General features: G+C 50.8%; 1 protein-coding gene across 13 annotated transcripts in view; it reads right to left on the bottom strand.

Annotated features, from left to right (window-relative positions):
• The window catches only part of rims2a (regulating synaptic membrane exocytosis 2a), a 265,865-nt gene that overhangs the window by 51,078 nt on the left and 187,124 nt on the right, over positions 1–27,663 (bottom strand). For 12 of the 13 annotated variants that reach the window (XM_046302555.1, XM_046302556.1, XM_046302557.1 and 9 more), the window contains 3 exons: positions 24,338–24,403; positions 8,944–9,126; positions 7,163–7,275 (listed from right to left, as the gene is read on the bottom strand). In XM_046302555.1, coding sequence (XP_046158511.1) covers positions 7,163–7,275; positions 8,944–9,126; positions 24,338–24,403 — 362 coding nt within the window. The remainder of the gene's footprint in view (positions 1–7,162; positions 7,276–8,943; positions 9,127–24,337; positions 24,404–27,663) is intronic. The other variant, XM_046302572.1, reaches the window with a different exon arrangement.

Genomic DNA, 27,663 nt, shown 5'->3' with positions numbered 1-27,663 from the left:
TGATCACACCACCGTGTCAACTCACCTCACCTCACCAGACAGACAGACAGACAGACAGACAGACAGACAGACAGACAGACAGACAGACAGACAGACAGACAGACAGACAGACAGACAGACAGACAGACAGACAGACAGACAGACAGACAGACAGACAGACAGACAGACAGACAGACAGACAGACAGACAGACAGACAGACAGACAGACAGACAGACAGACAGACAGACAGACAGACAGACAGACAGACAGACAGACAGACAGACAGACAGACAGACAGACAGACAGACAGACAGACAGACAGACAGACAGACAGACAGACAGACAGACAGACAGACAGACAGACAGACAGACAGACAGACAGACAGACAGACAGACAGACAGACAGACAGACAGACAGACAGACAGACAGACAGACAGACAGACAGACAGACAGACAGACAGACAGACAGACAGACAGACAGACAGACAGACAGACAGACAGACAGACAGACAGACAGACAGACAGACAGACAGACAGACAGAGACAGAGAGAGACAGAGAGAGAGAGAGAGAGAGAGAGAGAGAGAGAGAGAGAGAGAGAGAGAGAGACTAACATTGAAGCCTCATTAAAGCTGAAGTCATTAACTACTGCCCTCACTGAGGTACGGTTCAATAAAGACGACACCACAACACTGCAATCCATGACAAGAAAACTGGTGACAACTAGGAAACTGTACCAAGCAAAACAGTCAGTATGCAACTCTTAATTCAAATGTGTCCTGGTGGCATGGTGCATTTTATCAAGGTGTTAGCTAATGGATTCATGATGTATCAGTCAGAGCCGGTCTACTTTCATTCAGCAGTAAGAGAAGCTCTAATGACTATCATCATGGATAACACTTTCAGTGATGCTCATCTCATCTACCTCAAAATGATCTTCAATCAAGTTCATTGTCTCCAGAGGGCCTATATACAATTTCCATTGACACAGCTCTTCCAGAAGTCCGTCCCACACACTCACTCAGTCACATAATAAGGGTTCATAATTGGATCTACATGTAAATTCGGCCATACATGGAGATTTACAAATGTGTTTCCATGGATACTCAACAAGTTAATTGAGAAACAATATCTCTAAACATTCACAGCTGATTTGCCTGGCAACACTCTTTTACATGTAAATCTACAGCCCAAACCAGAAACCGTATTGTTATGGAGATGAATTAGACATGTTTAAAAGAAACTAAAATGTCAGTTTTCAGAGAACCGACCACAAAACTAACTCAGCAAACCACTTACCAAACCAAACCAAACACTCTCATGCTACACTGCATCACTGCACATCACAAAGAGGAGAAGGACAGAGGTCAGAGCCTCTTTGACCTTTGGATAAGGATAACCACAGTGAGGAGCCCCCAGGGACCAAGATTAGGTAGTAGTACACTATGGACCTTGGTCAAAAGTATTACACTATGGGCCCTGATCAAAAGTAGTACACTATTGGCCCTGGTCAAAAGTAGTACACTATGGGCCTTGGTCAAAAGTAGTACACTATGGGCCCTGGTCAAAAGTAGTACACTATAGGCCCTGGTCAAAAGTAATACACTATGGGCCCTGGTCAAAAGTAGTACACTACATACTGTAGGAAACAGGGTGCCATTTGGGACCACAACCCAAGACAAACCTGGCTGTGTTCCTCCGTCAGAAAGAGAACCATTGAGGCCTTTCTGCTGGTCCTCCCATGTCACCTCTGAGGCAGGGCAGGGAGAGACAGACAGACAGCAGACAGAGGAGCTGTTGATGACACTCACAGTAAACAACAACAGACAGTGTTCTTGTCAAATATACTTTTTTTGTCGTGTACATTTGTGGCAATAAAGCTTTTTGAATGAATTAACCTTTCCTATTTAAACATGTGGGATGGATTCCATCAAGATTCATCATGAGGTGTTAGCAAATTTCTGTAACTCTCTCTCAAATGATAACATGTTCTCAACTTGCCTACCTGGTTAAATAAAGGTGAAATAAATAAATAAATAAAAATGAATAGTGCTGCACTCAGGAAAACCCTAAGATACCTCACTGACAGTCACCTGGGAGAGAACACAGTTCCCTATGGGCCCTGGTTAGAAGTAGTGTGGTGGAGGTTATGGTCAGCTATATGGTCAACATTATAATGATCATGGATACAGGGGCATGGGAGGAATCAATTAAATAAAGTTATTAGTATGGATGGGAAACACTGAATGGGTATTAGGTACCAAACAATGTTGTTAAACAATCTAAAGGATAGATAAAATAAAAATACAGCTGTATTAATTAATCTGTTTCATTATCATGAATATTTAGACCGTGTTTGCTGGTGTGTCTTTATTGCGAAACGAGGTGGCGACAGGGAAAGGCAGCCAGGTTCAGCACTTCAATCATGGACAGCCCCTTACAAAGATTAGGCATTTTGCGCCATCTGCTGGCCAGTAGTGGTAATGGTATTTTGAATTGACGGACTATCTTAATTTGACCCTGCTTCTCACAGCAGGTAAATAATTCTGTAGCAACAGGAAATGTAAATTATGAATTAATTAATTAATGGACATTTTTGTAGGCGTTGATACATTTTTCGTTAGGTCAAATCAAGTCTGACATTTTAAAGTGGAAATGACAAACTTCAGAAGCCTTTTTTAACCTTGAATAGATTATAATTTGTATTTCCTGCTGTGCAAGGAAATTATCTATGACAACAGAGTGATCAAATTAATATTGCAGATCTGTACATCTTTTGTTGGCACATTACCAAGGATGATATTTGCAAGCTGTTATCGACAGTTTAATGACATTTAGCATTTAAATTGGAACATCTACAACGACCAACAACCAGTTGCATGAATGTTGTGTCTAAGGTGACTGGTTCAACTTAAACTCTTCAAACTGCAATCCCAGCATGCATCCCTTTTCCTCCACTAGATTTACTTACATCTCAATAAGTGGCGCTTTGACTGAAGCACGAAAATCTTACATGTTTAATTGAAATGATCTTTAATTCCAAACGGCAGATTTGACCATGGAGCTATACAGTATATATAACTAATACTGTTCCATTGAATTGTGTGGTTGTGACATGGGGACAAAGGGCTGAACATTGATTCTCAAACCCTTCAATTAAAGGGCAGTGTAGATTAGTGGTGTGTGGTTGTGATGGGGCTGGGGCACGCACGACTATATGAGCTCAGGGAGACAAAACTCTGGACTTATTAGCATCAGTCTCACCCTCATCATCATCATCATCGTCATAATGATGAAGATCATCCTTGTTATCATCACCACACACTCACCCAGGTTAGTTAAACACTGCAAATCAACCCAAATCTAATCAATCACATTCATCACCTCAGAAAATATGAAATGTGGATAAAAGAGAGACAGAAACACGGAAGAAAGTTGACTAATTTAACTATGGAAGCTCTAACTGGCATGCAGAGTCCCACAGCACTGACACACCCCTGAGGGCACTATTGAGGACACACCACCGCAATGGCACACTCCTGAGTGCACTTGCCTTTCCTCCCATTCACAGGTGGGCCTGGCTGAGGCCTGTCCTCACAGTCTGAACAGTAGTGGGACACAGATGGAGCTTTATGAGATCATGGAACACGGATACGGATGCATGCACAGAGGCAGGCACACACACACACACACACACACACACACACACACACACACACACACACACACACACACACACACACACACACACACACACACACACACACACACACACACACACACACACACACACACACACACACACACACATACACAAAAACTTGTGCAGGTGTTTGCACGCCCGCACACTTGTAAGAATAAATGTACACAAGCACACACACGCAGACCAAACGCATGCAGATATGAACGCCCAAGAAGTATAGCGCATGTTTCATGACCAAGATATTATACTACTATCACACAGAAGATTTAACTGAATGAATGAACAGACAGATGGGTGAGGAAGAACTAGGAAGAGAGACCTGTGGGAAACTCCAGCTCCTGCCAACACAACCCTGGACACTCTCATTCAAGACAGTACCTTCATACAATACTGGCTCACTAAATGATCACATTTGAAGGGTTTTGGCTGAGGGGCAGAATGGTTGTAGGGCTTATACAGATGGTACAACATCATAGTCCATCCAATACAGGCTGTGTGGACCAGGCAGGGTCAAATTCGAGTTTGCCGTGTTCTGGGACTATTCTATTGGTTCCTATGGTACCAGGCAAACTAATAAAGTGCCGCTTAAGTACATCATGTATTGGACCCAGATCTGGTGTGGAGTTCTCAGCAGAGAGGCACATACATAAAGGTGACAGAGGTGAACCAGGAAGTCTTCAGGCTCAGTCTGCTCTGAGACACACCAGTAGATAGACACACCTGGCTGTGCTTCGTACTGCTCTTGAGGGCAAAGGTCACCAGTAGGCCGCTCAGGCTCCTCCCATGTTCCCCCTGAGCGGTCGGGGGTCGTAGTAGAGACAGATAGATAACAACAGGAACAGGGGCTGATCAGATATCACTTGGTTTGTGGCTAAAGCCGTCAAAGCTAGTTCAGGTCTCAATGTTGACCTCCCTGTCCACATAAAGGAACAATAAAATCAGGGCACGACGGTTGAACAGGGGTCACCACGGATACTATATCACAACCTTGTAAAACCTTGTAAAAGAGGTATTCTGAGCTCAAAGGGACTTCCTGGTTAATAAATACAAATCGAACTGAAGCCAGCATGGTGCAACAACATGGATCCTTTGTCTAGGCAGGAAACACAAAGGTACAATCACACACACCTGACTGGATACACATTCCCTGTTCTGCCTTGATTTCTGTTACCTCAACATTTCAAACAACCCTCCTATTTGAATCCCAGCCCAGCCAGCCCAGCCCTGTCAGCCCAGCCCAGCCAACTCCAATCCCCTGGCCTCTATGGATCAGTACCACGTGCAGCAGCAGCAGCAGCAGCATTAGTGCCATGATTAGATAAGTCCTGGCTGTGTCATACTGTAGGGCTGTGTGAGCGTCAGCCCAGGGTCGGATCAATACATTAGAATGCCTCCCCCATTTGCCCACCCGCTGCCATTAACCCATCACAGAGAGAGGAGAGAAACGGGAAGGGAGGAGAGAGACAGAGGATAGAGACGGAGAGACAGGAATGGGGAGGTGGGGACAGAGGGAGAGAGGGGGAGAGGAGAGAGATGGGGACAGAGGGAGAGGGAGGAGGGACAGAGGAGAGATGGGCAGATGGGAAGGGGGATATGAGAGAGAGGATAGAGACGGAGAGACAGGAATGGGGAGGTGGAGACAGGGTGAGAGAGGGGGAGAGGAGAGAGATGGGGACAGAGGGAGAGGGAGGAGGGACAGAGGAGAGATGGGGAGATGGGAAGGGGGATATGAGAGAGAGGGCAGGAGAGAGACTGGCTGGCTGGCTGCAGACTAGGAGGAGAGAGGAGTGCTCATGGTTTCTGACAATGATGAAGGAGTTCTGGGACAGGTTCTCAGCACCGGCTAGGCTTTCTCTCTTTCTCTCTGCTTTCTACCTCCCTCTCTCTCCCTCTGCTCTCCTCTCTCTCTCGCTCCCTTCTCCTTCTCTCTCGTGGCCCGCTCCCTCCAATCACCACTCAGCTAATTTGTCAATTCAAAGCGCAGCTCTCAGAGATCTCAGGCTCATCCCCTCCCTTCCATCACCACACCCTTACATCATGTGACACACTCTGTTACAACCTGTCAGAACATTTTAGTGAGAGTTAAATGAGAACATTACATTTGTGCTGATGAATCAAACGGTTTAAGATGTCATTCTGTCTGTGACCCTGAAGAGCTTCAGTAAGAGAAGCAGGATCCCGCTGTCTGTAGTAGTTCTGATTCCTCATCAAGGAGTCTCACAGTACAGGAGGAACTAGATGAACGCTCTGCATGCAACTCAGTTGTACCAGGGACAGTTAAGGGCACTACAATATAGCCTTCCCAGACTCAATAAAAAGTTAATCATGTATTACTTTGCTTCTGGATAAATTACTTTACTACTAACAACACTGGTTACGGAATCACACGTTTAAAACACAAATAGTCTACTGCACCGTGTCCACGCCAGAACCCCCAGTGACACGTCTCACCTGAGCACTCTGAAGTCATAACACGAAACTGAGGACTGTTCAACATAGAACACAAAACTACAGTAGACCTCATGACAACTGAAAAACACGGACGCTACGATGCTAGAGGACAACACTGACCCAGTGTAGGAACCAGAAGGAGACTAAGAAGAAGGCTAAGCTAGGACACAGGACTGCTAGGTCACACAGTCAGGGAGTGAGAGACAGACAGGGGGTGCTGTGGACCACTGTAATCAGGGCTGTTCAGTAGAGAGGAAACGTTTTGAAACGTAGTGAAACAGGGAGGTTCTCACTGAACTTGTCCTATCAGAATACAGATTCTCAATTATCCGTTGTAAAACGTTTTGTTTTGATGTGCTACTGAACGGGACCCTGGTCCCTGCCGTTGCGGGCAGATTCAGTCTTTCAAACCTACACTCTATGTTACAGACCTTCACAAGGCTCTGTTCCTTCTTCTCCATCGTCTGAGGAAGGAATGGCAAAAAGGAACTGAGTAGAAATTAAAATAAAAAATATCAAATGTTTATGAAGAGACAACATCACCAATATCGCTAACTGACCAAGGTTACAATGCATGTTGTAAACCTTCTACAGGACACCCTGGTTAACACTGACAAGATATATAGAGTACTGAGACCATAAGACACACAACAAACTCACTAAAACAGAAGACACAGCTTAACAAGGAATTCTGAGCCAAGCTGTCGTTCATGAGCAACTGACCAGAGAGAACCAACAGACAGCAGTATCTGTTAAACTTGCTATGAGCCTTTTCCCCACTCAGAGGTTTATGGCACAAAATAACCAATATCTCAAGGTGCCATACCCAGCTAAAGACTAGCAAATAACAAGAAACAATTGCTTCTGACAAAGAGAAGCTTCAATCAAAGTCAAACCTGTTCCAAAGTAAGTGACCATAGTGACCAATGGAGAAAAGCCTTAAGGTGTCACCAAACCAAAGCAACCAGAGTGGCAGTGATGCCACTGAGGCCCAGAGCAGTGTATGGAAAATAAAGCTGAGAACTTACTTCTGCCCTTGGTCCCTGTGGGTGGAAGCTGTGGTAGTTGTCGACCTCCTCTCCTGTCGGACATGGGGGTACTGGTGGGGCTGGTTTGAGCCGATCCGCTGCGGGGGTTCGCCCTACGGGGGGAGGCACAAAGTGGTACAGTCCGGGTGAGTCAAGTATCAGAGGTCAGGCACAGAGCTGACCTGTGATTGGTTGGAAGATCCCGGACAAGCAGAAGGACTACATTTCCCAGCGTGCTTTGCTTTGTTATGTAAGAGGAGAGGATGGTTTCAGGCTGGTTGTTGAAACATCAACACATCAAACTACTGTCTACTGGGGTTGGTAATGAACCAAACATGGACAAAAGATTGTATCAAACACATACCCTATATACTGTTGTGTACAATCATGTCCATGCTCAACCAGGGATGCTGCCATGTTGTTGGATCGGTGAAAGCTGGACACATAACAGATCAATTACCTGATCAATAAACTGATCAATTAACTGATCACGTTAATAACTAACTGCCTTTTACTTTCTGTAGTGTGTTTTTATCAATCTATCGTATTGAACGGATTCAACAGATATTCTTTCTCCCATAAGACTTGTATTGTGTTTTTATCAATCTATCGTATTGAACAGATTCAACAGATATTCTTTCTCCCATAAGACTTGTATTGTGTTTTTACACCATCTGCCAGTTGAACATCTGTGTCTGCTAAACACATCTGTATTCAAAAGGGGTTCTGAGAATATGTTTTGAAGTCAGGCTATGTAGAAGCATCAATTTAATACTGTAGCTTGAATTAATACTTCATTTGCTAAACATTAATGACTAAAAGTTATTACCTGAAAATGTCTAGTATTGAGGAATAGTGGTATCTTAACCATACTCAAATTAAAAGCACATAACAGATGATCAAGCTCATTTGTAATTGGTAGTTTGCTGACTGATTTGAATAAATCCTGCATATCTGGTGTAGGCCAAAGCAGGGTATCTGGGTTCCTTCTAATTCATGTCAGCACCTACCAGTTTGTGAACTCTAAAGCGCATCAAAACAATGACATTTGGCACATGACATGCTAGAGATAATGTAGCATCAGTTTTGCAACAAAGGTGATGAATGGCATGTTTCACTCGACCCATCAAGCTGCAAGGAAAGAGTGAGGACAGCGCTCGTTGGGTGTTCGTTCAATGTGGACCAATGCGATCATGCGATCTGACGTTCTACAAAAGATTGAAAAAAATAACTGGGAAAAAAATATGTAATTACAGGATAATAACAGGTAATGTTAGTAAAGAAAGAAAAGCACAATGGTGATCCATCACTACTATACTCAGTCTAAGTGGTGTATAAGTAGTGTGTTCCAAAAACAAAATGAGTTACTATCTAGTCTACTACCAGTCTGGGATGGGGAAGGAAATGCAGCACCATTCGTTGCTTTAGGAGGGGGGGCGGAGTAAATGATAAAGTGGTGAGCTGGCTGGATGCTGATTGGATGCTGGGTGGGTGGTGGGGGGTTGGTGGTTGGTTGCAGTGAGACAGGCAGAGAGAGGGGTGGGTGGTGGTTGTTATTCTTTGGATTGGTGGGGCAGTAGCTATGCAGTGGAGGCTGGTGGGAGGAGAAATCGGAGGATGGGCTCATTGTAACGGCTGCAATGGCAGAAATGGAAACGTATGAAACACATCAAACCCATGTGTTTGATTCCAATCCATGAATTCCATTCCAGCCATTACAATGAGGCCATCGTCTGATTTATAGTGACACCAGCCTCCTGTAGATGTGTCTGTCTGGTCACCTCGTTAAGGCAGGTGAGGGAGGGGCGGAGCGTCCGGAGGGTAAAGACGGCATGGACCTCATGAGGGCGGAGTCGGGCCGCTCCGTGGACCGCGAGCGGGAGGTGCTGCGCTCTAGCGCGGGACGCTGGTCAGCTGACCTGGACCTGCTGTGATACACATGCCTGTCAACGGCTCCGTGGTTCCTGCAACACGTTATTGAGAGAAGGGAAGGAAGCTGCTGCTGATGATCAGGTGCCATGATACAGCAGAGTGATGCATGCCCTGGGTCCCTGGACTGGGCCCCATAGGGCCCTGCTGGCACCTACAGTAGAGTAGGAACAGGACATAGCAGGTGTGACAGGGAGGGACAGGGACAGGCAGGGGACAATGTGTCCCTCATCTGTGGTAGGTGACTGAGTGAGTGAGTGGGAGGCCCTTTGGAATCTGTCTGTGAGTGTAAGACACTGGGTGAGATGTGAGAGAATCGTGGATTAGCATGTGTTGGTTGGTTTCCATTCAGCCTACTAGCTTACTATACTCCTGCAAGGTACATGCCGAAAGCTGTCTCCGCCCTGCCATTGTAAAATGTAACTGAAATCTAGTTGGAAAAAGACAAAGAAAATATATTTTTGGCACTTTTGAGTAGTTTGGAAATAAAATGGAATAAAATGCTTTTCACATACGTACACCGTGTACACAAGAACATCTACACAGTATCATTATGTACAATAAAAACATGAATTTGCTGTTGTTTTGTATCGTGTCTTCATAGGCAGTAAGTGTCATTACCTCTCAATAGCATGTGTATATCTGAAAATCAGGTCATATCAGTTAGACAAATCATTGTCGTTGCAAATGCTCATGAAGACAAAAATACCTTACTTAGACCAGATGTGGATTATCATCTGACATGAGCAGCATTTGCAAAGCCAAAAACAAACACAAACACAGAGGACACGGTGGCAGCACAGTTAAATAGTGAAATGTTAAGAGTGAAAAGTTGTCCAACAGAGGCTATGCTTCCTGCTTCCTGTTGTAAAGCTGCCAATTGCAACAAAGCGGTCACTCCTGATGCTGTAGGCTAGCCAATCGCAACACAGCATTCGGGTCACTCCTGTTCAACACCAGCCAATTGCAATACAGCGGTCACTCCAGTTGTAACCCAGCCAATCTCAACACAGCCACTTCATCAGCCAATGAACGACCTTACGTTGCCTGAGACTTTAACGATGGTGACCATCATCATAATCATTCGTGGTCTACGATCATTAGGTCGTTATGTCCAGAGATTTATGGCTTTGAACAGTAAAGGAGATGTCGGAATCTAACGACTTGTTACTTACTAGAGGTGTGTTGTGATGAATAATGTAGTTCACTATAGCTCTCTCTCAACTTCAGGATATTCCTTTGGGAATTTCAAACCGGTCAAAATACTAATTCAAACAGTATATACTCAGATAATACTTTGCACACTTTTGTTGCACAGTAGAAACATTAAAACTCTAGTTCGATCGACTACAGCACCGGTGCTACTGTAACATCTACACTGTTATTACCTTGTCTCCCACTGCATTCCTCCTGCTAAAACTATACATCTACTGAAGCAGCTACAATATGAGGTCCCACTCAATATAGACTTGCTATCTCAACCCTGTGGGCCCTGGTCAAAAGTAGTCCTCTATAAAGGGAGTAGGATGCTATTCGGGACACATGAAAATACTTTAGTCTAGTTCTACAGCCAACAGTGTGAGAAGCAAGGCGTCTATCCAAGGTCACTTTCTAGATCTACTGTGCTGGCAGGGACCTGTTCTCAGGGGCCGCAACGACTCACCCGGGGCTCTGAGCCTCTCCATCTTTCTGACTCTCCCTCTCCGTCTCTCCCTCTCTGTCTCTCTGACTCTCCCTCTCCGTCTCTCCCTCCCTGTCTCACCGAATCTCCCTCTCCGTCTCTCCCTCTCCGTCTCTCCGACTCTCCCTCCCCGTCTCTCCCTCCCCGTCTCTCCGACTCTCCCTCCCCGTCTCTCCCTCCCCGTCTCTCCCTCTCCGTCTCTCCCTCCCCGTCTCTCCCTCCCCGTCTCTCCCTCTCCGTCTCTCCCTCCCCGTCTCTCCCTCTCCGTCTCTCCCTCCCCGTCTCTCCGACTCTCCCTCCCCGTCTCTCCGACTCTCCCTCCCCGTCTCTCTGACTCTCCCTCCGACTCTCCCTCTCCGTCTCTCCCTCTCCGTCTCTCCCTCCCCGTCTCTCCGACTCTCCCTCCCCGTCTCTCCGACTCTCCCTCCCCGTCTCTCCGACTCTCCCTCCCTGTCTCTCCGACTCTCCCTCCCCGTCTCTCTGACTCTCCCTGCCTGTCTCTCCGACTCTCCCTCCCCGTCTCTCTGACTCTCCCTCCCCGTCTCTCCCTCTCCGACTCTCCCTCCCCGTCTCTCCCTCCCCGTCTCTCTGACTCTCCCTGCCTGTCTCTCCGACTCTCCCTCCCCGTCTCTCCGACTCTCCCTCCCCGTCTCTCCCTCTCCGACTCTCCCTCCCCGTCTCTCCCTATCCGTCTCTCTGACTCTCCCTCCCCGTCTCTCCCTCTCCGTCTCTCCCTCCCCGTCTCTCCGACTCTCCCTCCCCGTCTCTCCCTCTCCGTCTCTCCCTCCCCGTCTCTCCCTCCCCGCCTCTATGACTCACAATCCCGTCTCTCCCTCCCCGTCTCTCTGACTCTCCCTCTCCGTCTCTCCCTCCCCGTCTCTCCAACTCTCCCTCCCCGTCTCTCCCTCTCCGTCTCTCCCTCCCCCCCGTCTCTCCCTCCCCGTCTCTCCCTCTCTCAGTCTCTCCCTCCCCGTCTCTCCGTCTCTCCCTCCCAGTCTCTCTGACTCTCCCTCTCCGTCTCTCCCTCCCCGTCTCTCCGACTCTCCCTCCCCGTCTCTCCCTCTCCGTCTCTCCCTCCCCGTCTCTCCCACCCCGTCTCTCTGACTCTCAATCCCCGTCTCTCTGACTCTCAATCCCCGTCTCTCCCTCCCCGTCTCTCCCTCCCCGTCTCTCTGACTCTCCCTCTCCGTCTCACCCTCCCCGTCTCTCCCTCCCCGTCTCTCCCTCTCCGTCTCTCCCTCCCCGTCTCTCCCTCCCCGTCTCTCCGTCTCTCCTCCCCGTCTCTCCGACTCTCCCTCCCCGTCTCTCCCTCTCCGTCTCTCTGACTCTCCCTCTCCGTCTCTCCCTCCCCGTCTCTCCGACTCTCCCTCCCCGTCTCTCCCTCCCCGTCTCTCCCTCCCCGTCTCTCCCTCCCCGTCTCTCTGACTCTCCCTCCCAGTCTCTCCCTCCCCGTCTCTCCCTCCCCGTCTCTCCCTCCCCGTCTCTCCCACTCCGTCTCTCCCTCTCCGTCTCTCCCTCTCCGTCTCTCCCTCTCCGTCCCTCTGACTCTCCCTCCCTGTCTCTCCCTCCCCGTCTCTCCGACTCTCCCTCCCCGTCTCTCTGACTCTCCCTCTCCGTCTCTCCCTCCCCGTCTCTCCCTCCCCGTCTCTCCCTCTCAGTCTCTCCCTCCCCGTCTCTCCCTCTCCGTCTCTCCCTCCCCGTCTCCCCGTCTCTCCCTCCCCGTCTCTCCGACTCTCCCTCCCCGTCTCTCCCTCTCCGTCTCTCCCTCCCCGTCTCTCCCTCCCCGCCTCTATGACTCTCAATCCCGTCTCTCCCTCCCCGTCTCTCCCTCCCCGTCTCTCCGACTCTCCCTCCCCGTCTCTCCCTCTCCGTCTCTCCCTCCCCGTCTCTCCCTCCCCGTCTCTCCCTCTCAGTCTCTCCCTCTCAGTCTCTCCCTCCCCGTCTCTCCGTCTCTCCCTCCCAGTCTCTCTGACTCTCCCTCTCCGTCTCTCCCTCCCCGTCTCTCCGACTCTCCCTCCCCGTCTCTCCCTCTCCGTCTCTCCCTCCCCGTCTCTCCCACCCCGTCTCTCTGACTCTCAATCCCCGTCTCTCCGTCCCCGTCTCTCCTCCCCGTCTCTCCCTCCCCGTCTCTCCCTCCCCGTCTCTCCCTCTCCGTCTCTCCCTCTCCGTCCCTCTGACTCTCCCTCTCCGTCTCTCCCTCCCCGTCTCCCCGTCTCTCCCTCCCCGTCTCTCCCTCTCCGTCTCTCCCTCTCCGTCTCTCCCTCCCCGTCTCTCCGACTCTCCCTCCCTGTCTCTCCGATTCTCCCTCCCCGTCTCTCCCTCTCCGACTCTCCCTCCCTGTCTCTCTGACTCTCCCACCCCGTCTCTCCCTCCCCGTCTCTCCCTCTCCGTCTCTCCCTCTCCGTCTCTCCCCTCCGTCTCTCCCTCCCCGTCTCTCCCTCCCCGTCTCTCCGACTCTCCCTCCCTGTCTCTCCGACTCTCCCTCCCCGTCTCTCCCTCCCTGTCTCTCCGACTCTCCCTCCCCGTCTCTCCCTCCCTGTCTCTCCGACTCTCCCTCCCTGTCTCTCCCTCCCTGTCTCTCCGACTCTCCCTCCCTGTCTCTACCTCCCTGTCTCTCCGACTCTCCCTCCATGTCTCTCTGACTCTCCCTCCCTGTCTCTCCCTCCCTGTCTCTCCGACTCTCCCTCCCCGTCTCTCCCTCCCCGTCTCTCTGACTCTCCCTCTCCGTCTCTCCCTCCCCGTCTCTCCCTCCCCGTCTCTCCCTCCCCATTTCTCCCTCTCAGTCTCTCCCTCCCCGTCTCTCCCTCTCCGTCTCTCCCTCCCCGTCTCTCCGTCTCTCCCTCCCCGTCTCTCCGTCTCTCCCTCCCTGTCTCTCCGTCTCTCCCTCCCCGTCTCTCCGACTCTCCCTCCCCGTCTCTCCCTCTCCGTCTCTCTGACTCTCCCTCTCCGTCTCTCCCTCCCCGTCTCTCCGTCTCTCCCTCCCCGTCTCTCCGACTCTCCCTCCCCGTCTCTCCCTCTCCGTCTCTCTGACTCTCCCTCTCCGTCTCTCCCTCCCCGTCTCTCCCTCTCCGTCTCTCCCTCCCTGTCTCTCCTCTCCCTCCCCGTCTCTCCGACTCTCCCTCCCCGTCTCTCTGACTCTCCCTCCCCGTCTCTCCGACTCTCCCTCCCCGTCTCTCCCTCTCCGTCTCTCCCTCTCCGTCTCTCCCTCTCCATCTCTCCCTCTCCGTCTCTCCCTCTCTCCCTCCCCGTCTCTCCGACTCTCCTCTCCGTCTCTCCCTCCCCGTGTCTCCCTCTCCGTCTCTCCCTCCCCGTCTCTCCCTCCCCGTCTCTCCCTCCCCGTCTCTCCGTCTCTCCCTCCCGTCTCTCCGTCTCTCCGTCTCTCCCTCTCCGTCTCACCGTCTCTCCCTCCCCGTCTCTCCGTCTCTCCCTCCCCGTCTCTCCGTCTCTCCCTCTCCGTCTCTCCCTCCCCGTCTCTCCCTCTCTGTCTCTCCCTCTCCGTCTCTCCCTCCCAGTCTCTCAGACTCTCCCTCCCCGTCTCTCAGACTCTCCCTCCCCCTTCTGTCCGTCTCTCCCTCCCCGTCTCTCTGTCTCTCCCTCCCCGTCTCTCTGTCTCTCCCTCCCCGTCTCCGTCTCTCCCCCCATCTCTCCGTCTCTCCCTCCCCGTCTCTCCCTCCCCGTCTCTCCGTCTCTCCCTCTCCGTCTCACCGTCTCTCCCTCCCCGTCTCTCCGTCTCTCCGTCTCTCCCTCTCCCCTCCCTGTCTCTCCGTCTCTCCCTCCCCGTCTCTCCCTCCCCGTCTCTCCCTCTCCGTCTCTCCCTCTCCGTCTCTCCCTCCCAGTCTCTCAGACTCTCCCTCCCCGTCTCTCAGACTCTCCCACCCCGTCTCTCCCTCTCCGTCTCTCTTACTCTCCCTCTCCTCTCTCTCCCTCCCCGTCTCTCCCTCCCGTCTCTCCGACTCTCCCTCCCCGTCTCTCCCTCTCCGTCTCTCTGTCTCTCCCTCCCGTCTCTCCCTCCCCGTCTCTCTGACTCTCCCTCCCCTCTCCCTCCCCTCCCCGTCTCTCTCCCTCTCCGTCTCTCTGACTCTCCCTCTCCGTCTCTCCCTCCCCGTCTCTCCCTCTCCGTCTCTCCCTCTCCATCTCCGTCTCTCTCCCCCCCCTCTCCCCTCTCCCGTCTCTCCGACTCTCCCTCCCCGTCTCTCCCTCTCCGTCTCTCCCTCCCCGTCTCTCCCACCCCGTCTCTCTGACTCTCCCCGTCTCCTGACTCTCAATCCCCGTCTCTCCCTCCCCGTCTCTCCCTCCCCGTCTCCCTCTCCCTCTCCGTCTCACCCTCCCCGTCTCTCCCTCCCCGTCTCTCCCTCTCCGTCTCTCCCTCCCCGTCTCTCCCTCCCCGTCTCTCCCTCTCTCCCTCCCCGTCTCTCCGACTCTCCCTCCCCGTCTCTCCCTCTCCGTCTCTCTGACTCTCCTCTCCGTCTCTCCCTCCCCGTCTCTCCGACTCTCCCTCCCCGTCTCTCCCTCCCCGTCTCTCCCTCCCCGTCTCTCCCTCCCCGTCTCTCTGACTCTCCCTCCCAGTCTCTCCCTCCCCGTCTCCCCTCCCCGTCTCTCCCTCCCCCCGTCTCTCCCTCTCCGTCTCTCCCTCTCCGTCTCTCCCTCTCCGTCTCTCCCTCTCCGTCTCTCTGACTCTCCCTCCCTGTCTCTCCCTCCCCGTCTCTCCGACTCTCCCCCCGTCCCCGTCTCTCTGACTCTCCCTCTCCGTCTCTCCCTCCCCGTCTCTCCCTCCCCGTCTCTCCCTCTCCAGTCTCTCCCTCCCCGTCTCTCCCTCCCGTCTCTCCCCGTCTCTCCGTCTCTCCCTCTCTCCCTCCCCTCCCTCTCCGTCTCTCCCTCCCCGTCTCTCCCTCTCCGTCTCTCCCTCCCCGTCTCTCCCTCCCCGCCTCTATGTCTCTCAATCCCGTCTCTCCCTCCCCGTCTCTCCCTCCCCGTCTCTCCGACTCTCCCTCCCCGTCTCTCCCTCTCCGTCTCTCCCTCCCCGTCTCTCCCTCCCCGTCTCTCCCTCTCAGTCTCTCTCTCAGTCTCTCCCTCCCCGTCTCTCCGTCTCTCCCTCCCAGTCTCTCTGACTCTCCCTCTCCGTCTCTCCCTCCCCGTCTCTCCGTCTCTCCCTCCCCGTCTCTCCCTCTCCGTCTCTCCCTCCCCGTCTCTCCCACCCCGTCTCTCTCTCAATCCCCGTCTCTCCCCCCGTCTCTCTCTCCCCCGTCTCTCCCTCCCCGTCTCTCCCTCCCCGTCTCTCCCTCTCCGTCTCTCCCTCTCCGTCCCTCTGACTCTCCCTCTCCGTCTCTCCCTCCCCGTCTCCCCCGTCTCTCTCCCCGTCTCTCCCTCTCCGTCTCTCCCTCTCCGTCTCTCCCTCCCCGTCTCTCCTCTCCCTCCCTGTCTCTCCCTCTCCCTCCCCGTCTCTCCCTCTCCGACTCTCCCTCCCCGTCTCTCTGACTCTCCCACCCCGTCTCTCCCTCCCTCTCTGACTCTCCCTCTCCGTCTCTCCCTCTCCGTCTCTCCCCCTCCGTCTCTCCCTCCCCGTCTCTCCCTCCCCGTCTCTCCGACTCTCCCTCCCTGTCTCTCCGACTCTCCCTCCCCGTCTCTCCTCCCTGTCTCTCCGACTCTCCCTCCCGTCTCTCCCTCCCTGTCTCTCCCTCTCCTCCCTGTCTCTCCTCTCCCTCTCTCGACTCTCCCTCCCCGTCTCTCCCTCCCTGTCTCTCCGACTCTCCCTCCCGTCTCTCTGACTCTCCCCCCTGTCTCTCCCTCCGTCTCTCCGACTCTCCCTCCCCATCTCTCCCTCTCCGTCTCTCCCTCTCCCCGTCTCTCCGACTCTCCCTCCCCGCCTCTCCCTCTCCGACTCTCCCTCCCCGTCTCTCCCTCTCCGACTCCTCCTCACCGTCTCTCCCTCCCAGTCTCTCTTCCTCCCTCTTACTCTCCCTCCACCTCTCTTCCTCCCTCTGTCTCTCTGACTCACCCTCCGACTCTCTGACTCTCCCTCTGACTCTCCCTCCGTCTCTCTCCCTCTCCCTCTGACTCTCCCTCCGCCTCTCTTCCTCCCTCTGTCTCTCTCCTAATGGTTCTGGCTATAGCAGAAAGAGAAGGCACACAGTTGGAATGGGAGTGGAAGGGACATCTCCTCTCCTCTGTGACTGTGTTACTGCCATGGGACGTGAGAACCATTCATCTCCCTGCCAATCTACAAACAGTCAGAGAGAGTGAAGCTATCTGGGCCGCGGCCTCTCTCCCTTTGTGACACTTTAATAAAGTCAGTTGCGCTGCCTCAGTTCTGACGACTCATCGTTTTTTCTCCTGGAGAGAAAATGCGCGACGTGTGGTTTTTGACTGACAGCCAGATGGCCCGATGGGAGCCCAGGAGGAGCTATTTGCAGCATTTCTCCAGGGGTGCTGAGAGTGTGACGTTGCGTTCCAAATGACACCCTATTCTCTATTAAGTGCACTACATTTTACCAGGGCCCATAGGACTCTGGTCAAAAGTCTTGCATTATATTAGGACTAGGGCATCATTTGGGAATCTCGTCTCGGCCCAGCCAGCTGAACTGGCACATCACAACATTGGGCCTGGCACACGCACCTGGGGGAACCTGAGCCTGAACCTAGGCCATCATAGGGCTGGAACAGCCTGGGCATGGGGCAGTGCTGAGCTTCCCATACTTAGAAATCTTAGCATAGAGAAAGTCACTCAGGTCCAGGACAGAAGAGAAACAGACAGACCCTCAGAGTCAGCATGGAGAAATGGCTAGGCAGTTCTCCTTCTTCTTCAGATAAAAATATCCTTCACTCATGTGATACTGACCTGTCGGCCATATTGGCCTTCATCACAATGAAAATGACATGGTTTGAAGACAGAGAGGGCCAGATCAAATCAAACTGCAGACATACAGTTAACCACTGTTGATAATGATCCAGGCCATCCAAGATGGTGGAGGTAATGTTAGAGAGACAACCATGCCATTAATAAAGGAAAGGTAAACATCCCATTACCACTAGCAGCATCAAAAGGCCATGTGTCCTTTTGTTCAATGCAGCCCATATACAGTATTACCTGCAGAGCTGAGCATCAGAGCTACCAATGACCAGCCAGCCTTTATTTACCCAGATACAAACAGGACACCAATGATCACAAACACAACTTGTCATCTTACCACTGATGGTAGACAAGTAGGCATGACAACAAAACATCAACAGAGGACTCTACATGTCACAACCGATGTGAGGACACGAGAGCCGTCTCAGCAGCCTCTATATTCACAGTAATTGGAGGAAGTTGTGTGGTTTATGGGTCTAGTACACAACTTGAGCAGAGCTGTGATGACATGCTACTGAACCAGATATCACCCAGGATATCACGTGGGGTTCATCACCTTTATACAATCACATAGAAAATGTTTTAATGTCATACAGACGACTACAGAGACAAATACCCACAAAATGGCTGACTGTGGAAATATACGTCAGAGACACTGTAATGTGAATACCTCTTGTCCCTCATAGTCTCCGGAAGCAGAGGAGGAGTCGCGCCCTCTGAGTGGGCTCGGGACATCCTAGTGGAGCGTAGTAACCTGACAGCCTCTTCTCCCTGATGTTGATATGCCTGGTTGCTTCTCCCTCTGTCTCGGTCAATGGTTCTGGCTGTTTTAAGAATACCTTAATACCAGGTTGGTCAGGTGGGACAGTGGAAGGAGACATCTCCTCCTCCTGGATGAAACCTGGTTTACTGACCCTGGGGACAACTGATGGAACCAACAACTCTCTGCAGATCTACAAACAGTCAGATGGGGAAGCTATCTCTGAAGGCCTGTTAAGGGGACAGTTTGGGACACTTTAATAAAGTCTCTGTTGACTGTTGCCTCAGTTGATGGGGACGCACTCAACTCTCTGGAGACTGTTAAATGGGGACAGTTGATTTTTGACTGACAGCCAGACTCTCTGTCGACTGTTGGGGCCAGGAGGGGCTATTTGCACCATTTCTCTGTAGACTGTTAAGGGACAGTTGCGTTCCAAATGACTCTGTAGACTGTTAAGGGGACAGTTGATGGGGCCGCACCAACTCTGGTCAAACTGTGAAGGGGACAGTTGATTAGGACTAGGGCATCATTCTGAAGGCTGTTAAGGGGCCAGCTGAACTGGCACATCACAACTCTTGGGCCTGGGGACAGTTGATTGGGGCGCACCTGAGCCTGAACCTGTTAAGGGGACATCATAGGGCTGGAACAGCCTGGGCTGTTAAGGGGACAGTTGCTGAGGGCGCACCAGCACTCTTGTAGAATGTTAGGGGACAGTTGATAACAGACGCACCCTCTCTGTCAGCATGTTGAGAGTTGATGGGGCAGTTCTCCTTCTTCTGTAGATGTTAAACAGTATCCACACACTCTCTGTAGACTGTTAAGGGGATATTGATGCCTTCATCACCAACTCTCTGTAGACTGTTTGAAGGGGACAGTTGATAGGGGCAATCAAATCTCTGAAGGCTGTTAAGGGGACTGTCCATGATAATGATCCAGGCCATCCTGAAGATGTTAAGGGGTAATGTTGATTGGACAACCATGCTGATGTAATAAGGGGAAACATCCCATTACCACTAGCAGCATCTGAAGGCTGTGGGGACTTTTGATCAATGCACCAACTTATGTAGTATTACCTGCAGTTGAGCTGTAGCACTGTTAAGGGGACCAATGACCAGCCAGCTCTCTGAAGGCTGTTACAAACAGGACACCAATGATCACAAACACAACTTGTCATCTGAAGGCTGATGGGGACAGTTGATGGGGGCATGACAACAAAACATCTGAGAGGCTGTTAAGGGGACAGTTGAGGACACGGGCGCACCAACTCTCTGTAGACTGTTAAGGGGACAGTTGATTTAGGGTCGCACCAACTCTCTGAAGGCTGTTAAGGGGACAGTTGATGGGGCGCACCAACTCTCTGAGGCTGTTAAGGGGACAGTTGATGGGGGCGCACCAACTCTCTGTAGACTGTTAAGGGGACAGTTGAAAATGTTTTAATGGGGGCGCACCAAAAAATCTCTGTAAATGGCTGTGGGAAAGTTGATGGGGCGCACTGTAATGTGAATACCTCTGAAGGCTGTTAAGGGGACAGTTGATGGGGGCGCACCCTCTGTGGGCTGTTAAGGGACATTGATAGTGGAGCGCAGTAACCTGAAGGCTGTTCTCGGGATGTTGATATGCGGTGGTTGCGCACCAACTCTCTGAAGGCTGTCAGGGGACAGTTGATGGGTTTAAGAATACCTTAATACCAGGCTGTTAAGGGGACAGTTGATAGAACCAACTCTCTGAAGGCTGTTAAGGGGACAGTTGATGGGGAAACCAACTCTCTGAAGGCTGTTGGGGACAGTTGATGGAACGCACCAACTCTCTGAAGGCTGTTAAGGGGACAGTTGATGGGGCGCACCAACTCTCTGAGACTGTTAAGGGGACAGTTGATGGGGCGCACCAACTCTCTGAAGGCTGTTAAGGGGACAGTTGATGGGGGCGCACCAACTCTCTGAAGGCTGTTAAGGGGACAGTTGATGGGGGCGCACCAACTCTCTGTAGACTGTTAAGGGGACAGTTGATAGGGGCGCACCAACTCTCTGTCGACTGTTGGGGACAGTTGATGGGGACGCACCAACTCTCTGTAGACTGTTAAGGGGACAGTTGATAGGGGCACACCAACTCTCTGTAGACTGTTAAGGGGACAGTTGATGGGGGCGCACCAACTCTCTGTAGACTGTGAAGGGGACAGTTGATAGGGGCGAACCAACTCTCTGAAGGCTGTTAAGGGGACAGTTGATAGGGGCGCACCAACTCTCTGAAGGCTGTTAAGGGGACAGTTGATGGGGGCGCACCAACTCTCTGTAGACTGTTAAGGGGACAGTTGATAGGGGCGCACCAACTCTCTGAAGGCTGTTAAGGGGACAGTTGATGGGGGCGCACCAACTCTCTGAAGGCTGTTAAGGGGACAGTTGATGGGGGCACCAACTCTCTGAAGGCTGTTAAGGGGACAGTTGATAGGGGGCGCACCAACTCTCTGAAGGCTGTTAAGGGGACAGTTGATTGGGGCGCACCAACTCTCTGAAGGCTGTTAAGGGGACAGTTGATAGGGGCGCACCAACTCTCTGAAGGCTGTTAAGGGGACAGTTGATGGGGGCGCACCAACTCTCTGTAGACTGTTAAGGGGACAGTTGATGGGGGCGCACCAACTCTCTGAAGGCTGTTAAGGGGACAGTTGATAGGGGCGCACCAACTCTCTGAAGGCTGTTAAGGGGACAGTTGATGGGGGCGCACCAACTCTCTGAAGGCTGTTAAGGGGACAGTTGATGGGGGCGCACCAACTCTCTGAAGGCTGTTAAGGGGACAGTTGATGGGGACGCACCAACTCTCTGTAGACTGTTGGGGACAGTTGATGGGGACGCACCAACTCTCTGTAGACTGTTAAGGGGACAGTTGATAGGGGCGCACCAACTCTCTGTCGAATGTTGGGGACAGTTGATGGGGACGCACCAACTCTCTGTAGACTGTTAAGGGGACAGTTGATGGGGGCGCACCAACTCTCTGTAGACTGTTAAGGGGACAGTTGATGGGGGCGCACCAACTCTCTGTAGACTGTGAAGGGGACAGTTGATAGGGCGCACCAACTCTCTGAAGGCTGTTAAGGGGACAGTTGATAGGGGCGCACCAACTCTCTGAAGGCTGTTAAGGGGACAGTTGATGGGGGCGCACAAACTCTCTGTAGACTGTTAAGGGGACAGTTGATAGGGGCGCACCAACTCTCTGAAGGCTGTTAAGGGGACAGTTGATGGGGGCGCACCAACTCTCTGAAGGCTGTTAAGGGGACAGTTGATGGGGGCACACCAACTCTCTGAAGGCTGTTAAGGGGACAGTTGATGGGGGCGCACCAACTCTCTGAAGGCTGTTAAGGGGACAGTTGATGGGGGCGCACCAACTCTCTGAAGGCTGTTAAGGGGACAGTTGATAGGGGCGCACCAACTCTCTGAAGGCTGTTAAGGGGACAGTTGATGGGGGCGCACCAACTCTCTGTAGACTGTTAAGGGGACGTTGATAGGGGCGCACCAACTCTCTGAAGGCTGTTAAGGGGACAGTTGATGGGGGCGCACCAACTCTCTGAAGGCTGTTAAGGGGACAGTTGATGGGGGCGCACCAACTCTCTGTAGACTGTTAAGGGGACAGTTGATAGGGGCGCACCAACTCTCTGAAGGCTGTTAAGGGGACAGTTGATGGGGGCGCACCAACTCTCTGTAGACTGTTAAGGGGACAGTTGATAGGGGCGCACCAACTCTCTGAAGGCTGTTAAGGGGACAGTTGATGGGGGCGCACCAACTCTCTGTAGACTGTTAAGGGGACAGTTGATAGGGGCGCACCAACTCTCTGAAGGCTGTTACGGGGACAGTTGATGGGGGCGCACCAACCCTCTGAAGGCTGTTAAGGGGACAGTTGATGGGGCGCACCAACTCTCTGTAGACTGTTAAGGGGACAGTTGATAGGGGTGGTACGCACCAACTCTCTGAAGGCTGTTCAAGGGGACAGTTGATGGGGGCGCACCAACTCTCTGAAGGCTGTTAAGACTAGTTGATGGGGCGCATCAACTCTCTGAAGGTATGTCTAAGGGGACAGTTGATGGGGGCACACCATACTCTCTGAAGGCTGTTAAGGGGACAGTTGATGGAGGCAACCAACTCTCTGAAGGCTGTTAAGGGGACAGTTGATAGGGGCGAACCAACTCTCTGAAGGCTGTTTATGGGACAGTTGATGGGGAGGAAAACCAACTCTCTGAATGGCTGTTAAGGGGACAGTTGATAGGGCGCACCAACTCTCTGAAGGCTGTTAAGGGGACAGTTGATGGAACGCACCAACTCTCTGTAGACTGTTAACCAGTTGATAGGGGCTTCACCAACTCTCTGAAGGCTGTTATGGGGACAGTTGATGGGGCGCACCAACTCTCTGAAGGCTGTTAAGGGGACAGTTGATGGGGCCGTCTGGGGGAAAAGGGTTCTATATGGGACAAAAAGGTTCACCAACTCTCTGTAGACTGTTAAGGGGACAGTTGATAGGGGTGCGCACCAACTCTCTGAAGGCTGTTTAATTCTACAGTTGATGGAAAGGCTACACACTCTCTGAAGGCTGTTAAGGGGACAGTTGATGGGGGAGCAAATATCTGTAGACTGTTAAGGGGACAGTTGATAGGGGCACACCACACCACACATTGTGGCTGTTAATGGGACAGTTGATGCTTGGATTGTGAAGGCTGTTAAGGGGACAGGTTTGTGGGCCATTGACATTAAACTGAACAGGCTTGAAGGGGACAGTTGATGGGGGCGCACCAACCCTCTGGGGCTGAAGGGGACAGTTGATGGGGGATGAACTCTCTGTCAGACTGTTAAGGGGACAGTCTACCTGGGTTCACCAACTCTCTGAAGGCTGTTAAGGGGACAGTTGGATGAGGGGGTGCACCAACTCTCTGAAGGCTGTTAAGGGGACAGTTGATGGAGGCACACCAACTCTCTGAAGTGGCTGTTAAGGGGACAGTTGATAGGGGCACACCAACTCTCTGAGGCTGTTAAGGGGACAGTTGATGGGGAGCACCAACTCTCTGTACCTCTACTATTCTATTGTGGTTTGATCCAAACACAACATCCACCTTGACCACTGTGGATGGGTTGCCACCATAAAGAGACATATCAGATATATAGGATTCATATAGTGATATATACAGTGGTACAACACAGGGTGGGCACTGGGCAGAGGAACTACCTCTGCTGGACAACTCTTCACAAACAGAAAAAACAACAGGACACATCCTTTTCAGACTATTGACAGGCTAGTTTCTTTGAGGTATATCTCAGGGTACAATCGAAAATAACAAATAGCTGGCTATGTATTTGTCTACCAATAAAGATATGTAATCAATGATGAAACTATGGCAAATGTATGAAAAGTATGTGGAGAGAGGATATGTATATGTGTTTATGACTGAGTGGAGGAGTGATCCCGATACTGTATGGATGAAGTGTATACCTTTTTGGATCCATATAGAATCGTCTGGGGAAAGGGTTCTATATGGGACCAAAAAGGGTTCTACCTGGAACCAAAACAGGTTCTACCTGGAACCAGAAAGGGTTCTTCAAAGTGTTATTCTATGGGGACAGCCGAAGAACCCTTTTAGGTTCTAGATAGACTCTTTGAAAAAAAGGTGCTATGGGCCATAGAGTGTCTCACCTGTTTAATTCTACTGACTACAAAAGGCTACACACTACACTGATGCATATACAGTAGATTTGTCCGAGAAGGGAGAAATATATACCTGGCTGCCCACACCACACCAAATATTGTGGCGTCAATGGCATTGGCTTGGATTGTGAAGTGGATAGGTTTGTGTGCCATTGACATTAAACCAACACAGGCCTGAAGGGGACAGTTGATAGGGGCCAGCAGCTTCCTATAGACAGACAGGGGCGGAGTGGAGGGTGTGATGGAGGGAGGAACATGCACTGTCAGGTAAGAGTCTACCTGGGTTCCTTCTGATGATCATCACTAGGTTGACAGCGTCTGGATCGAGGTAGGGTGAGAAAATGGCTGCGAGACATGAAGGAGAGAAAACAGAGACATGGTTGGATGTGGCTGAATGGGGAGGGAGAACACAGGGAGACACAGGGAGAGAGAGAGAGATAGTGAGATAGAGATAGAGATCAGAGAGAGAGAGAGACACAGGAGAGAGAGCGAGAGAGAGATAGTGAGAAAGAGATAGAGAGAGAGAGAGAGAGAGACACAGGGAAAAAGATAGCGAGAGAGATAGTGAGAAAGAGAGAGAGAGACACAGGGAGAGAGAGAAACACAGGAGAGAGATAGCTAGAGAGACAGCAGAGAGAGAGAGACAGACACAGAGAGAGAGAGACACACAGAGAGAGAGACAGACAGATAGAGACACAGAGAGAGAGAGACAGAGAGAGCGACACAGGGAGAGAGAAACACAGGGAGAGAGATAGCGAAGAGAGACAGAGAGAGAGACACACACAGAGAGAGAGAGAGAGGAGACACAGGGAGAGAGAGACACAGGGAAAGAGAGAGAGACAGGAGAGAGAGATAGAGAGAGAGATAGCAAGAGAGAGAGAGAGAGGAGAGAGAGAGAGAGAGAGAGAGAAATAGCAAGAGAGAGAGACACAGATAGAGACACACACAGAGAGAGAGAGAGAGAGAGAGAGAGAGAGAGAGAGAGAGAGAGAGAGAGAGAGAGAGAGAGAGAGAGAGAGAGAGAGAGAGAGAGAGAGAGAGACAGAGAGAGATGGCAAGAGAGACAGAGAGAGAGAGAGAGAGAGAGAGAAGAGAGAAGAGAGAGAGAGATAGAAGAGAGACAGAGAGAGATAGAAGAGAAATAGCAAGAGAGACAGAGAGAGAGAGAAGAGAAGATAGAAGAGAGAGAGAGAAAGAGAGAGAGACAAAGAGAGAGAGACACAGAGAGAGAGAGAGAAATAGCAAGAGAGACAGAGAGAGAGAGAGACAGAGAGAGAGAGAGAGAGAGAGAGAGAGAAAGAGAGAGAAAGAGGAAGAGAGACAGAGAGAGAGAGAGAGAGAGAGAGAGAGAGAGAGAGAGAGAGAGAGAGAGAGAGCAAGAGAGAGAGAGACACAGAGAGAGAGACACACAGAGAGAGAGAGAGAGAGAGAGAGAGAGAGAGAGAGAGAGAGAGAGAGAGAGAGAGAGAGAGAGAGAGAGAGAGAGAGAGAGAGAGAGAGAGAGAGAGAGAGAGAGAGAGAGATGTACAGTGTTGGAGGAGAGAAGGGAGGAGTACAGCTATGGAAGAGGAGAGGATATTGGTGCAGTCCTTCCTCAGGTTAGAAAACCCATTGAGATGCATGATGAAGAGCTCCTAAGTTACTGTTTTGTACTGTAACACACATGCTGCTGTTACACCAACAATTAATATGTTGTTGGATTTCAAAACAAAATAACACATAGGCAATATAAACAACCTCTAAAAAATGTAAATTCCCCAAAATAATGATGTAAGAAAGTATTACTATTATTTAGAGGTAGACTGGGGTCATTTCCAAATTCTCTATGGGGGCATCCCAAATAGCATCCTATTCCCTTTATAGTGCACTACTTTTGACCAGGCCTTTAGGGCTCTGGTCAAAAGTAGTGCCCTTTATAGGGAATAGTGTGCCGTTTGGTATGCACTTCATGACTCATTTCCTGTTTCCTCCTGTTTTCAATAAATAACAGCAGTAGTTGATTAAGGGGAAGCTGAAATACAGTCTTAGTGAGCAATTGTCTGTCACACACAATCAAGATAAGTGCATTTCCTGTGTCTGGCCCTGATTTAGGCTGCCTCAGCCATCCTCGTCTCAGAAATATCAAATAAACTTAATTGGATGCCTTAAGGAGGTAAGTAAGGAGAAGAGAACTGTGCCAAGGCTGAGCTGTATGTCTGAGACACTGGGCTGGTGTTGGTGCTATAGCGGAACAAACAGTATGACTAGAATGGGGAAGGCCCCTCAGACCACAGCAATTTAACAGTACACTGATGGGTAATGACTTGAGTGGGGTTGTCCATTCTAGAGATTATATTTCTATAGTCTCAGGTGTGGTGGAGGAAGGAACATCACAACACCACATGGCCCCAGACAAACACAGGATATGTCACAAATGGCACCCTATCCCCTATATTACACTACTTTTGACCAGGGCTCATAGGGCTCTGGTGAAAAGTAGTACACTCTACAGTGAAAAGGTTCACTGTAGAGTGTACTGGAAAAGGTTCCAGCACGAGGAACAGTAGGAGAGACAGTGGTGTTATATTTAAGCAATAAGGCCCGAGGAGGTGTGGTATATAGACAATATACCACAGCTAAAGGCTGTTCTTATGCACAACGCAACATGGAGTTCCTGGACATAGCCCTTAGCCGTGGTATACTGTCCATATACCACAAACCCCTGAGGCGCCTTATTCCTATTATAAACTTGTTACCAACGTAATTAGAGCAGTACAAATACATGTTTTGTCATACCCGTGGTATACGGTCTGATACACCATGGCTGTCAGCCAATCAGCATTCAGGACTCAAACCACCCAGTTTCTAATGTAGTTTAGTTCCCTCTCACAGCTGCTATTAAACTCTATAACTACACTCATTAAAGGGTGATTGGTATGTGTTTGGTTCTATGGTCACTGTAATCTATCTACAGTATATTGACATTCTAGTCATACGGTGACTAGAATCTATTCATATATAATGATCTACTATAACCTCCAGTAAATTGGCCTGTGTTTAAAATGTAGTTATATGGCCGGCGTCCCAAATGGCACACTATTCCCTACATAGTGCACTACCTTTGACCAGAACCTTCTTCTTATCTTTTATTATTTCTTATTGTTGTTGTGTTTTCGAGAAGGAACCTAAGCATTTCATTGGACGGTGTATACCATGTGTATCCCCGTATGACTAATAAAACTTGAAACTATGGGCCATGTTCAAAAGTAGTACACTTTTATAGAAAATGTAGTACACTTTTATAGGGAATAGGGTGCCATTTGGGATACCTCCATTTTGATTCTAATGAATCTGAGCACCGGAGTTAATGATCCCCTCTCAGTATTCATAAGGCAACACAATTTCAACACAAAGAAGAGAAGAGGTAAGTTCAAGATCCACCTAATGCAGGACATCAGAGGAGATTGGAGTTCTTGGAAATGGGACAGGTTAGGGAAAGGGACAGGTTGGGGAAAGGGACAGGTTGGGGAAAGGGACAGGTTGACTTGTGAGCACAAGGTGAGATATCCGTATAGCAGTTCTTGGTGTGAAAGCATCAGGCAGATTACACAGGTGTAAGGTTGTGT

Source organism: Oncorhynchus gorbuscha, linkage group LG15, assembly GCF_021184085.1.
Source record: "Oncorhynchus gorbuscha isolate QuinsamMale2020 ecotype Even-year linkage group LG15, OgorEven_v1.0, whole genome shotgun sequence".
In the NCBI taxonomy this organism is placed as follows: domain Eukaryota; kingdom Metazoa; phylum Chordata; class Actinopteri; order Salmoniformes; family Salmonidae; genus Oncorhynchus; species Oncorhynchus gorbuscha.
Note: the sequence above shows the minus strand (reverse complement) of the source record. Positions and strands in the feature narration are given on the sequence as shown.